At 44.4% G+C, this 12,035-nt stretch overlaps 1 protein-coding gene across 1 annotated transcript in view; it reads right to left on the reverse strand.

Moving 5' to 3' along the window:
- The window catches only part of ARHGAP32 (Rho GTPase activating protein 32), a 158,950-nt gene that overhangs the window by 71,938 nt on the left and 74,977 nt on the right, over positions 1 to 12,035 (reverse strand). Inside the window, exons 6-9 of the mRNA XM_082493848.1 lie at positions 8,763 to 8,900; positions 6,568 to 6,660; positions 4,823 to 4,945; positions 2,493 to 2,570 (exon numbers count right to left, since the gene is read on the reverse strand). Coding sequence (XP_082349974.1) covers positions 2,493 to 2,570; positions 4,823 to 4,945; positions 6,568 to 6,660; positions 8,763 to 8,900 — 432 coding nt within the window. The remainder of the gene's footprint in view (positions 1 to 2,492; positions 2,571 to 4,822; positions 4,946 to 6,567; positions 6,661 to 8,762; positions 8,901 to 12,035) is intronic.

The following is a 12,035-nucleotide window of genomic DNA, read 5'->3' on the forward strand; positions in this document are numbered from 1 at the left end:
ACAGCTTCGTCAGTTCTTAGACATATTACTATAACGTTTTTTACCTATGCGCTCTTTAGGTATTCATCAAGTACACTTCTGTACTGAACCGTAACACATCTCTAGGTCTGGTGTATGAACACGGGAGATAAATTTCCTTTCTCTGAATCCTCACTGCAGCAGCTGGTATGGTCAAAACGCTCCATTGCATCAGGAAATGTACTTTTTCTGTACGCTCACAGCTTATGGGCCTTAAACTTGAAACACGGGTTAAAAAACTTTCTCCCTCCTTTCACAATGCCAGAATTTGCAGCTCTTGGTAGCTGATGGTGTTCCACGGAAATGAAAAGCTCTGATAAGTACATTTCAAATAAATGACAAAACCCACCAATTCGCAGGAAAAACGCACCCCTCTGCAAATCAGATCCACGGTTGTGTGAGGAGATGTGTTTGCACAGTAATAACTGAGTTAGCACAGCTTATGAAATTACTGCCTGTCAACTGAGATGCAGCTGTTGAAAACCACCTCGGAGCTAAGCAGCCTTACTCTGCAGTCAGCAGGAGCAGAACACACGCAGATGGTCTGCTACCCTCTCGCAGCTGACGGGCAGGAACTTCTTAAAACACACTAACTTCATTTTCTGCCCCTGTGCAAACACATCCCGAGAGCTACCGAAACATGTCTTACGGCTGCTGCTTCTCCAATAGCGTGGGTCAGCAGCCGCGATCTGATTCCAATTGTGAAAGACCCTCGCCTGTAGTTTAAGATGCAAGATTATTCCACCCCTAACGTTCCATTAAGCCAAAATACGGTGCTCTATTTCTGCAGCTGTTCAGATCTGTTGTGTCAGTAGACTGACTGTGCACGGATCCAGACAAACCCCTTTTCAAGTGGTTTGTTCATCAACATATCTTTCTGCTGGGAAAGCACAAAAGGATCACTCTGATCTGAGAGAGAGAAGGCAGTGACACGCTGCAAAAGAGCTCCCTTGCTTCTCGCGTCTTTAATCAGCAGCGATGCTCTTCATATCTAGTCCAAATTTCAGCTGGGCTGATGGCAAGCAGGGAGCTTGCACTGAATCACGGAACCTGCATCCCACATGGGGATGCCATACACTTGTAATCAATCAGCTTTGTGCACTCACGCACAGATCACAAAGCAGTTTTGGTTTGGTTTATTGATTCACTTGGAAGTTAAACACAGCATAGCCTGATCATGCCAAGTAGTACTAAAGCATTTCATTAATTTTTGATAGTATGGCAAATATAGCTTTAGGGCTTCTAGGACCAGAACAAAAGTCCTGCAAAGACATAACAGAGTTCAAAACTAGAAGAACAGTCAAGTTTGTTCAAGAAATATCAACGTGTTAACTCTAGAAACAAATTTCATTTCAGAGCAAGTATCATATGTCCATGCTGCTCTGATTTTACAAACGAGATACTATCTGAATTCCCACATCTGATATAAAGCCAACGAAAGCTGTATCTCACATGCTTTGGCTAATCGGACAGAAAAGTAATCATATAACTAACGCTGTTCAGGTGGGATTTGTAGCGTTTGGAGATCCAGTTGCACACAGCCCTGGTATTAATGACAGCAGCACCACAATCTGGATCCGGCACAGAAAGGTCTGTCAGAGAAAGTCTTCTCAAAGCACCTCAGATTTTCCATGCCAAAATATACGAGTGTCTGGGGTCAACTCTGACCCTCTCCAGAGCAAACTCATAATTCCACCTACTCACAGGCAGCAACAGCAGTATGAAAATCCCTCCTACTTAAATAGAGCTGAAACGTGAGACACTACAGTATGAGAAAGTAGTAGAAAGTCAGTTCCCCCGACCTTCAGTAGCTTTTGGGTTTTGTTTTGTAAAAAGAGACTTTTTTTTAATTAAATTTCCTAATGAGAAAATCCAAGCTAGGGAATAACAATTCTTTTGGAAAGGAAGTGTCATTTTGATGCAAAAGTTTTGGTACCTAATTCCCAGGTATGTTTGAGATCTTTTGAAAATTCCACCTAAATCTCTCTGCTGTAACATTTACAGTGACAGTAATATTAACACTACACAGTAAATGCAGCCACGAAAGCACAGGTTACTTGGGTGCCTTGTCCAAATCAGTGGTGGTGTCTTACCAACGGGCTCTCTCTGAATCCTCTCTGTTGTGCTTGAGCTAGTTTTAGACGGTGGAAGGAACGGGATGATGTGAATAGCAGTGTCAGCTGCCTCGGAGGTGGTGCAACATAAGCTTCCACTAACATCAGGCCAGCTGTCGATCAAAGGGTGATGGCCACCCCCGACCCGTACAGTTAGGGAGGGAGATAACTTCCCAGGAAGACCACATGTGTGCTCTAGCCCAAGTCCAGAGAGAAAGGAGAAGTCCTCTTACGGCAACACAGGGACACTCCGCTCATATCCACGAGCAATCCTGTGCAGGCACAGCAGTTCTCGGAACACAGTGCTGAGTTCCCTGCCTTTATTTAAGTTGCACTATCACGTCTGATGCTTGTGCCTACCTGAAATCCATGTTTGCCTCTCCACCATGTGGTCAGCTCCTTTGGTGGCATATCAATAACAGACACTATGTCTCCCACCTGCAAAAGATGGGCAACATCAATCACAGCTTGCAATGTGGCCAGGAGCAAAGCACAATTCAAATAACCCCATTCTTCAGCGCTGCAAAAAACGAATGCTTGTGAGCAACCGCACCGGTGCCAATCTTGAGACTTCTGCCTTTGTAAAAGCAAACTGAGAGGTGGAAGAGTTACTGCATTATACAACACAGAGGATACAGCTGCTCATAAGGAAACAATTCTCCAAAGCAGCAGGCTCCCTGCCAAAGGGTACAGAAGCATTCTGATGAAACTGCAGACATAAGTAAGCAGTGACAGTGTGAAACGCTTTGGAAAATATTCTCAAGTAGCTGAACTAATTTTTACTACATGCCCTACATATGCGTATGTAGGCATCGACATGCGTCGTCTTGTTTCTTTTCACAGCAAAAAGTTAAGAGCTCCCTTTGTAGGCCACAAACTGCCCAAGACATTAAAGGTCAATGATTGGACTAGATCTTACAGGTCTTTTCCAGTCTAGGAGATTCTGTGATTCTGTGTGACATGCTTTTCTGAATTAGAAAAGGAACGGAGAGGTGGTGCGGTGTTACAGCAACAGGAAGGGAAACGACCAAGGAGACCAAACTGGTTTTCTGAAGCTTTGCTCATTCCCATAAAAAAATGTAATACTGCAATAGTTCAAAAGGAAATCAGTATAATCGATACTGAACTTGGCTTGGGGAGAATCAAGATCTGTGCGACCTCTATTATAGAAATGAGACAGGCCAGAACCTAAACAGATACTGCAGCTAGGTATAGCACAAATTGTTAACAGGAACACCCAACTTTTGCCAGATTTTAAAAATGATTGATCTCCAAGTGCTTTACAAAGAAGATAACGCATCCCCATTTTTCAGATAGGGATAACTGAGGCACAGGGAAGTGCAGTGGTTTCCTCAGGGGAATAACAAACCAACAGCAAAGCAAATTTCCATTAAGGAAACTGCTGTCGCCACAGTGAGCAGAGGAGCCCGGTATTTTCCTCAGCATTGGGGAGCAAATGCCAGTCAGCAATTTTTGCGATTGCCTGTTAGAAATCAACAGTAGGCTGAACGTAAAGAGATAGTGTGGGTTAGGGAACAGAATGCAGGATTATAAAACAATATTCCACTTCCGTTGTGCCAAGGTTTCTCCCTGCGCGCGCTTGGCAAGCCACGCGTGCCTCAGTTTCCCCGCTTGTATGCTATGCCTCATAATGACTCGTTGGAGTGCAGGAGAGCTGCAAGGCCACAGTACAGCCCGCTGGCACAGAGCTGTAAGATTTACGAGGAGGGAGTGCCATCTCACTGCTTTTATTAATACCGAGACACTGACAAACAGTCCGTGTCCTGTAGTGCGTGCGTTTTAACTTGGAAGATGACACAGCCACATGTCTTTCTGATTAGCGCGGTTCTTTGGTGTACACCAATAATTGCCTCGATTTCGAATACGGACAGACCCCTGGCAGCGTTAGACTATCACTATTATTTGTACTTCCTGCGCTGCACGCTAAGAATGCGATCACAAAATCTCCTTCAGGCACTAACTGTTTTCCTTTACACGTTTTTGTGTAACACTGCGAATAGTGCATTGACAGCAGCCCTGCGCATAAACAATCACAGCATAACCCGCTGCTTTCTGGGTAGAACAGCTAAGAGGCAGACACCCAAAGACTCCCAGAGCCTGATCTTCCAGATCTTTGCTCCACAGCAGCTCCTCCTCCGCATCAAGGAAGATTTTCAGAACAGTTGTAGATTATCACCTGTTCTTTAAGTACCAAGTTCTTTCACAGCCTTGTTCTTTACTTTTCACGGGAGCTTTTAAAGATGGTTTTAGACACAGAGCTGCTAACAGGAACACAGGTTGTGTAAACTGGCCAATGAATAATTAAATTGGCACGTGTCCACACCCACACATATGTGAACAGTCTTCCTGAACAGATACAACATACTTTTAATACGCTGCACAGTACAGAGGGTCTGCTGCTGCTCAGAGACCGGGCTAGAGTTCCTGGCAGTATCTGTTTAATCAGAAGATTAAACGCCAAGTAAAGCTCTATTTTAAAGCTGACTGAGCTCCTCCCTCTATCCAACCCATTGCAAATCGAATATTCAACTGAATCTTCTAAGCTTCACCTCACAAAACATTCTGGAAGAGTCTGAATATATTCTTGATGCACACACACACACAGGGACACACACGTTACCCTCTTCTGTATAGGACAACAAGGAATGGAAGCTCCTCTAATTATTTACCTCGAAGGACAGCTCATCTGCTGCTTGTGCAATATATCTCTTAATAACGTGGGCAGCAGCAATAGCAGGAACGTTAATGGATGATTCCTCATGGACTAGCAGGTGATTCCCCTTGTTATCAATCTGAAACAAAGAGCACAGGAGACCGTCAGGCAGCTGAGGACAAGTGAGGAGCGTTTTCTTGGTGCTCACACACAGCAGAGACTTCAAGCTGATTCCCAGAGACAGCACAGGTCAGGGGCCCCCGCGGAGAGCAGCGCGGAGAGACAGCGTGGGGCACAGCACACGCGGGAAGGAAGAACAATTCATAAAGAGTATTTCAGAAGGTCGTATGTCCCCATCCAACTAATGAGAAAAATGCTGTATTTGTGCATCTTTGTGTACAAACAACAACATGTCAGTGAATGTTCACACCTCCCTGTAACACAAATTATATTGTTTTCCCTGAAGGACTTAAAATGGCAATACAAAAGAGACCGCAAAAATTCCCTACAAGGTGGAATTAGTGATCTAGAAGAGGCACTGAGGTAAGGAGGAAATGCTGTCAAACCGAAAACTAGTGTTGCTTTTAATTTTCTCCCACCCTTTCATTTCTTTTTTGAAGAAAACATGGCTCCCAATCCTTGCCTAATTTAAAATTCCTAGATTTTTGTGCGCATGTAAAATTTTGTAAGATGCTCAGTTAATCATAAAGGTTATTCTGCCTGTGCAATAGGTTTCCTGTAATCTCTAGATCCACTCTGTTGCTGTAAATTCTACAGTTTTTCTCTATAGCTTCCTTCCGCCCCTCGTGCTGAGCAGGTTCCCAAGATTTTGCTCATCCCAAAGCATTTCAGGGTGAGGAGGATATCAGCGGGGAAAATTGCAGGAAAATGCACTCAATCCTTATCACAACCATTTAAAGATGAATTGCAACAGTCTAATAATAGTTGTTTCTATTCCTGGTGTGCAGCAATATCAGGCAATGGAAAGACACACATATCTCTGCCCAGGCTAACCAGCACCAGCACCGCTGATGCAGGCAGGTGCCCTTGATCTCTCAGCCCCATTCTTTCCTGCGCTCGTTGCCCAATAAAGTCTATTGTTTAAGATAGTAGAAGACCATTAACAGAGAAACCCAAACTGCAGCTGCAATTCACAACATACAAACAGTGCAGGCTCTGTTGAGCAGTTTAACCAACAGCGATGGCAAACAGCCGCAGATAATATTTATTGTTTCTGTAGCTATCGCAAGGAAAAAGAAAAGAAAAAAAAAAAAAACAAACAAAAAAGAGGGCAGACAAACACCATAACTGAGACAGCTCCAATCATTTTAGAAACTTGCCCCAGCATTGCCTTGCCAAAAAGAAGCGTAAGAATGAGTATGCTTTCTGCAACCTGTTACTCTGAGCCTTCAGCCACGAAGTGGACTTTCCCCGGCGGTCCATTGACCCAACCGCTGCTCCACCAGACCTGCCACCCCCTTTTATTTGTGAACATTGGCAGAATGGTATGTCTTTGGGTGACAAAATCCAAACAAGAGGGGAAACAAGCTCCTAAATTCTTAACATTGGACCTGATTCTGTTTGTTCTATACCTTTTGTGGCCACCTGTATGCTGGTAACAGGGAAATAAAGCTTTTAGGATAGCATTTCAGTGACAGCAATAGGTCTGGAAGGGTTATACCTTCTTCTGGAAAGGCAAGAGAGCACATTTGTGGCTGCTAAGGTCAGGAAACAAAGAGCTATCTAAGCTTCATACCATACCTCCATCCATGTGAGAGCGGGCCCACAGTTTATCTTGTTGCCTGCGATGGCCGAGAGACGTGACAGGTAAGCCATCAGCATCTGGGTGACAAGCTGGAACAGAAAGAAACAAATGTACGGTTTTTCTGTTGATAGATCATAGTTTGGAGAGACTTACTCAGACTTGGAGAGATCATAAAGTATCACTGGCAAAGGCAAGTGTCATACACACATATTCCCTTTTGCAAGGAGATCTGTCATTTGGAGAAGGACAGCAAACTACACCGTGTTACAATGATTACACAAAAAATGTGTAAAGCAGCAGCCCCCTGTGAAAGTACACTTCTTTTTACAAGATACTTAGATTTTCATAATTTCCCTTGTCAAGACACCTTAAATCTAAAGCCTTCCCCTCATCAGGAATTTCACATACAAACAAATCATTTGTATTATGGCCATCAAACACGTCTGAGAACCATTGAGCAAAACAAAACCCTGGCTGCCATTTCCACCCGCTTGCAAACCATTAAGAATGCAGTAACTCAGACTGACCCCTTGGCAAAAGAGTAATACTTCAAATAGTAGAAGAGGGTTTTAAAAATACACTTAGCAATGTCCCTTCTATAAGCGTAAACTTGCTTTTATCGAAGAGGAGCTAGTGAGGTCTTTCCAAAGTGACTGTAATATAAAGCACTATTGTAGCCCAGAGTTTGTAGGACTGTTTAGAACATTGTTCTCTTCAAACATCTGTTAAAGCGTGGTCAATTTGAAACAAAAAAATATAGTACGAGACAGCTGCAGAATTACATTTCACAGAGCGGAAGAGCTGTTCAACATCTTTGCATCTCACAGATATAATGCAGATTTTCAGCCTCATGCTGTAAAGTACATATTAAATCAGCTGTACAAATAAAGATGGGAGAGACAGGAACACCTAAAATATAATTTTAAAAAAGTGAATGCAGGAATTCATTATCCTGAATTTTGCTTCTTCTGCTGTATTTAAGAGACTAGAAACTTTAAATTCTCTTCAGAAATAACCTGCATTAAACCAAAGCAGCTAATAAATCAGATTCTCTGACGAGCAGTGGGATCGCGTTATCAACTTCTTATATTCAACAGCAAAAGCGCTGCAGACTTCAGTGGGGTACTGATTTCAGCCACTGTGTGTTGTTCTAAAGCAATCAATTCTTGCCTGCTCACCACCGAAACACCACAGATTCTGATTTATAGATTCTGGATAGATTCTGCTTTGAACACTTGGAATGGCCTCGAGTTCCTCATTTCCCTTTTCAGCCACACGTCTCGTGGGCAGGCAACATCAGCTCTCCGACACGGCATGTCAAGATTTTCCCATACTTGTGCTTGATGGTAGGGGGCAAACATACAATTACGGGTCCCAGCGAGCAGTGACCTGTGAAATGAAGCAACGGGCAGCGTCCATCACCGTGACACACGCTCTTCCTGCAGACAGGCTGAGGCCGAGCAGTTTTGTTATGCTCTACTGGCTTAAAGAACCTCTGCGGCCACACATTGCATCGCCTCCCTCTCCACATCTCCCAAAATGATGCAGTCAAGATGTACCTGCCACCTCCCAGAAGATTATTTTGGAGGTGAATAAATCTCCAAATTATCAACAGCCAAGAAGCTGAAGGAATTCCAGCTCACCACATTCCAGATGAAGACAGTAACACAAGAAATGAAAAATACCTCTTATTCGTTTAGGAAAAAAACCCCACTCTTGAATCTTTTTAAAGACCATTTAAATAATGCACTAATGCAAATGCTCTTAAAAATAATTTTCAGTTTATAAATATAAGTCTAGAATTCCAAATGGTATCGCTTGTGCAGTGCAGCAACCCTAGAACAGCATGATTGCCTCAGAATGTTAAGTTGCTAACGTTAAGTCAGGAATTATTCACATAATTGAAAAAGTTTCCAAAGATATAATAAAATTCTCATCTAAAGGACCCACAGGACGGCTTCTTTCCTGACACTCTCCATCACCATTCCACATTTAGCAGCACATTAATTCATATGAACTTGCAGGGCATTTCCCTTTAGATCACTGAAATTAAGGGTAGAAAACACATACTCATCTTATTACCAGTTTCCAAATCTAACCCAGCCTGCATTAAAACTACTTTGTACGGACTTGAAATTATCTCCCAGCCCCTCGGACTGTGCTTTGCGTGTTTGCAGAGCCGATCATTTACCTCCGGGCTGTCCTTCAGGGCATCGGAGCGGGGTAGCTCTGAGAGCTGGGAGAAGCGCCGGTCATAAATACATAGGTGAAGATGTTTATCCAGTACTCTGAAATCTTCATAACTCCGCTTCACGATCCAGCTCCTCCCCTGCATAAACACAAAAGAGAACGGTACTTTTATAAGCTGCTCACCAATTCAGGTTAGACACGGAAAACCAAACTTTGCACAGAAATAACAGACAGCTCTGGCCATCTATTTGAAAGTGATTTGAAAGCCTTAGTAATATTTTCATGTTTTAATTCGCAGACAGCCGTCCATGCTCAATCCAGCTGTTAGTGTTCTTGTTTTAATTACTTAACCGTGGGTTTGGATGTGTCCCAGCACCATGAGACCTATCCAAAGCTTTTAACTTCCACCTGTCTTATGAGGATTTTGTAGCATTTTTGTACACAAGGTGTCTTTGCAGAGATGTAAATTACAGAATGCTTGTATAAACAGCACGAAATTAGAAGAATATACAATCAGGGATCTGAAGGCAGAACTGAAGTTTGCAAAATTTCTGTCAGATGCCCCAGGCAAACCTACAGCTGAATTAAAAAAAACAATCCATGATGATGACACTAGCTGAAGATTTACTCCTGAGTGCATATCATTTCCCCAATTAAAATATTGACAAGATACATACTGCTTCAGGGGACAGGGAAGGGACCATGGCAGCACAGCATAATTCACTTTGTGAAGCTTTTAATATCTAATGACTACTTCTAAACGCTTCATGGCCTATTATGATCAATAAAAAACGTTGTAATAATGCAGCAGTTTACAGGTCAAAGCACTTTATGAAGAGTGAGGAATCCTCTCAACACTCCCACGCAGCCCCTAAAATGAGACTATTCCCGTTTTACAGATGTGGACACCGACTCAGTGACCACTGACCTCCACAAAGCTTCCCCACCTTCTATTTCAAGTGCAAAGTGCTTTTTTTCAGCCTTGAAATCCTAAAATCAACAGTATGGCCATATTTAAAGAGGGGAAAAAAATATCTCTGTCGGCATGACACACTCCGCTTCCCTCTCTGCACGCAGTTGTCTCCCTTGGGAGAGGATGAGAGAAAGAAGAAAGGAGACACCAGATGTTAGCCCCGCTGTAAAAACCCAGGTGCTCCCACAGCCCGGCGACGGACTCTGAAGATGTCAGAGGAAGGAATGAGATTGTTCCAGGTTACACGGCTACTCAAAGGCAGCGCCACGGATTAAAACCAACAGGGGGATGGCCGGCAACCAGTCCAGAGAGCAGGGAATCGCCTGGTGCAAGAAGGGATGCAGCACCGTTTCAGTTTTCCATGGGGAAAGCAGCTGTGAGGCAGGATCCCAAATCTGCAGAACGATCCCCGGTGGAGTTCTGGCCCTGGTGCCCTCTTCACTTGGGCTACAAAAAAGCATGGACCACTCTGGCTTCCCAGTCACAATTCTGCTATATACATTTATTTACCAGGAACATCATAAGCATCACTTTCCCATTAATACCCAAAGCCTGCAAGGCAATTGTAAACATAAAGCCTAGAATCCAGCGTATTAGCTATTTTCTGTCAAATTTATGTAAGGCAGCTCCAGACCATGTACTGTGCCCATAAACTCTGCTTTCACATCACAAGAAATCACCCGTACTTCCCAAGCCTACAAAGAGGGTGTCTACACAGGACATTTCCCCAAGTTACATCATTTTACTTCTTGTCTAAAGGAGAAAAACAAAACCAGGAGCACCAGTCTAATTATCCTCAAAAAGATGTCAGCCTTTCCAATTTCTCCATCTTTTGCAATTAAATGGTTCTTGCTCTCTCTTGATGAGCTGCCAACATGACCTTCAGCTGAGCAAGGTTTAGTCACCAACGTAAGAAACAACAGATCGAGAAATCACTGCAATCCTTCACTTGCTTCTGCCCACTGCACTGAGCAGGACATCTCCATGCAACCTCCTACGCTGCCCACGCAAATAACACACCTATTTGTCAAATGATCAGGATTCTCTCATTAATTCCACGATATTTTAATTCTAAACATTGGACTGTAGATTTGCAGTCTGTTTTATCACGAATTAAGACACTAAGAGTTCAATTTACAAGACAGGAATTGTTGGGGTCAGCAAACTCCAGGTCCGACTGACAGGGCACGCAGGATCAGCTGTGGAGAGAACGGGAGTGCACGGACAGCGTTCTCCTTGCTTCTGATGCAACCCGTTCCACATGATAACGGTGACGAGGCTACTAATAGCTAGCAAGGAATCTGATTAAGGAGCAGGGACAGCTTACCCCATGGCAGCAGTGGTATTTCTCGCCCCACCATCTCTCTAGGAGGTCCTTCCCATGCTGCACACCAACTCCTGGAGCCAGCGCTGAGCCGGCACAGTCCCAGCGTGGTGCAGAGAAGGAACCTACAATCACCCAAACTGCAAAAGCTCCCATACCTCCAAACTGTAGCACTTCGGAGGCTGCTAAGCAACCAGCTGAGCTCTCCCTGTGGAGCAGCAGCAGCCTCCGGCAGAGGGGTGGTGCGCACGCTGGGTCACCCCAACACCTGCAATCACGGCCCTGGTCGTCAGGCTGTTGTGCAAAAGGATCACAGGATCACAGAATGGTTTGGGTTGAAGGGACCTTAAAGACCATCTTGTCTTTAAGGGGTGGCCCTCTGCCATGGGCAGGGACACCTCCCACCAGCCCAGGTTGCTCCAAGCCCCGTCCAACCTGGCCTTGAACACCTCCAGGGATGGGGCAGCCACAGCTGCTCGGGGCAACCTGCACCAGGGGCTCACCGCCCTCACAGCCAACAATTTCTTCCTGATATCTCACCTAAATCTCCACTCTTTCGGTGTAAAAGCATCCCCCCTTGTCCCATGGCTCCCCTCCCTGATCCAGAGTCCCTTCCCAGCTCTTCTGGAGCCCCTTTAGGCACTGGAAGGGGCTCTAAAGTCTCCCTGGAGCCTTCTCTTCTCCAGGCTGAACCCCCCCAACTCTCCCAGCCTGTCCTCCCAGCAGAGGGCCTCCAGCCCTCCCAGCATCTCCGGGGCCTCCTCTGGCCCCGCTCCAACAGGTCCATGTGTATGTATATCCATGAGGATACTTGTGGGAACGGACTGCCCATTCTTCAATCCTATCCAGAATGACTGTGCATATGATGTGTTAGTACAGAATACAGTTTCAGGAGCAATAATACAAATTTTCCCCCAGCAGAAAGTTATTCCAATGTCTTAAATATGAATATTTCCTAATACCCTGCAGTCTTAAGT

This window comes from Vanellus vanellus, assembly GCF_965231255.1.
Source record: "Vanellus vanellus genome assembly, chromosome: 21".
NCBI lineage: Eukaryota > Metazoa > Chordata > Aves > Charadriiformes > Charadriidae > Vanellus > Vanellus vanellus.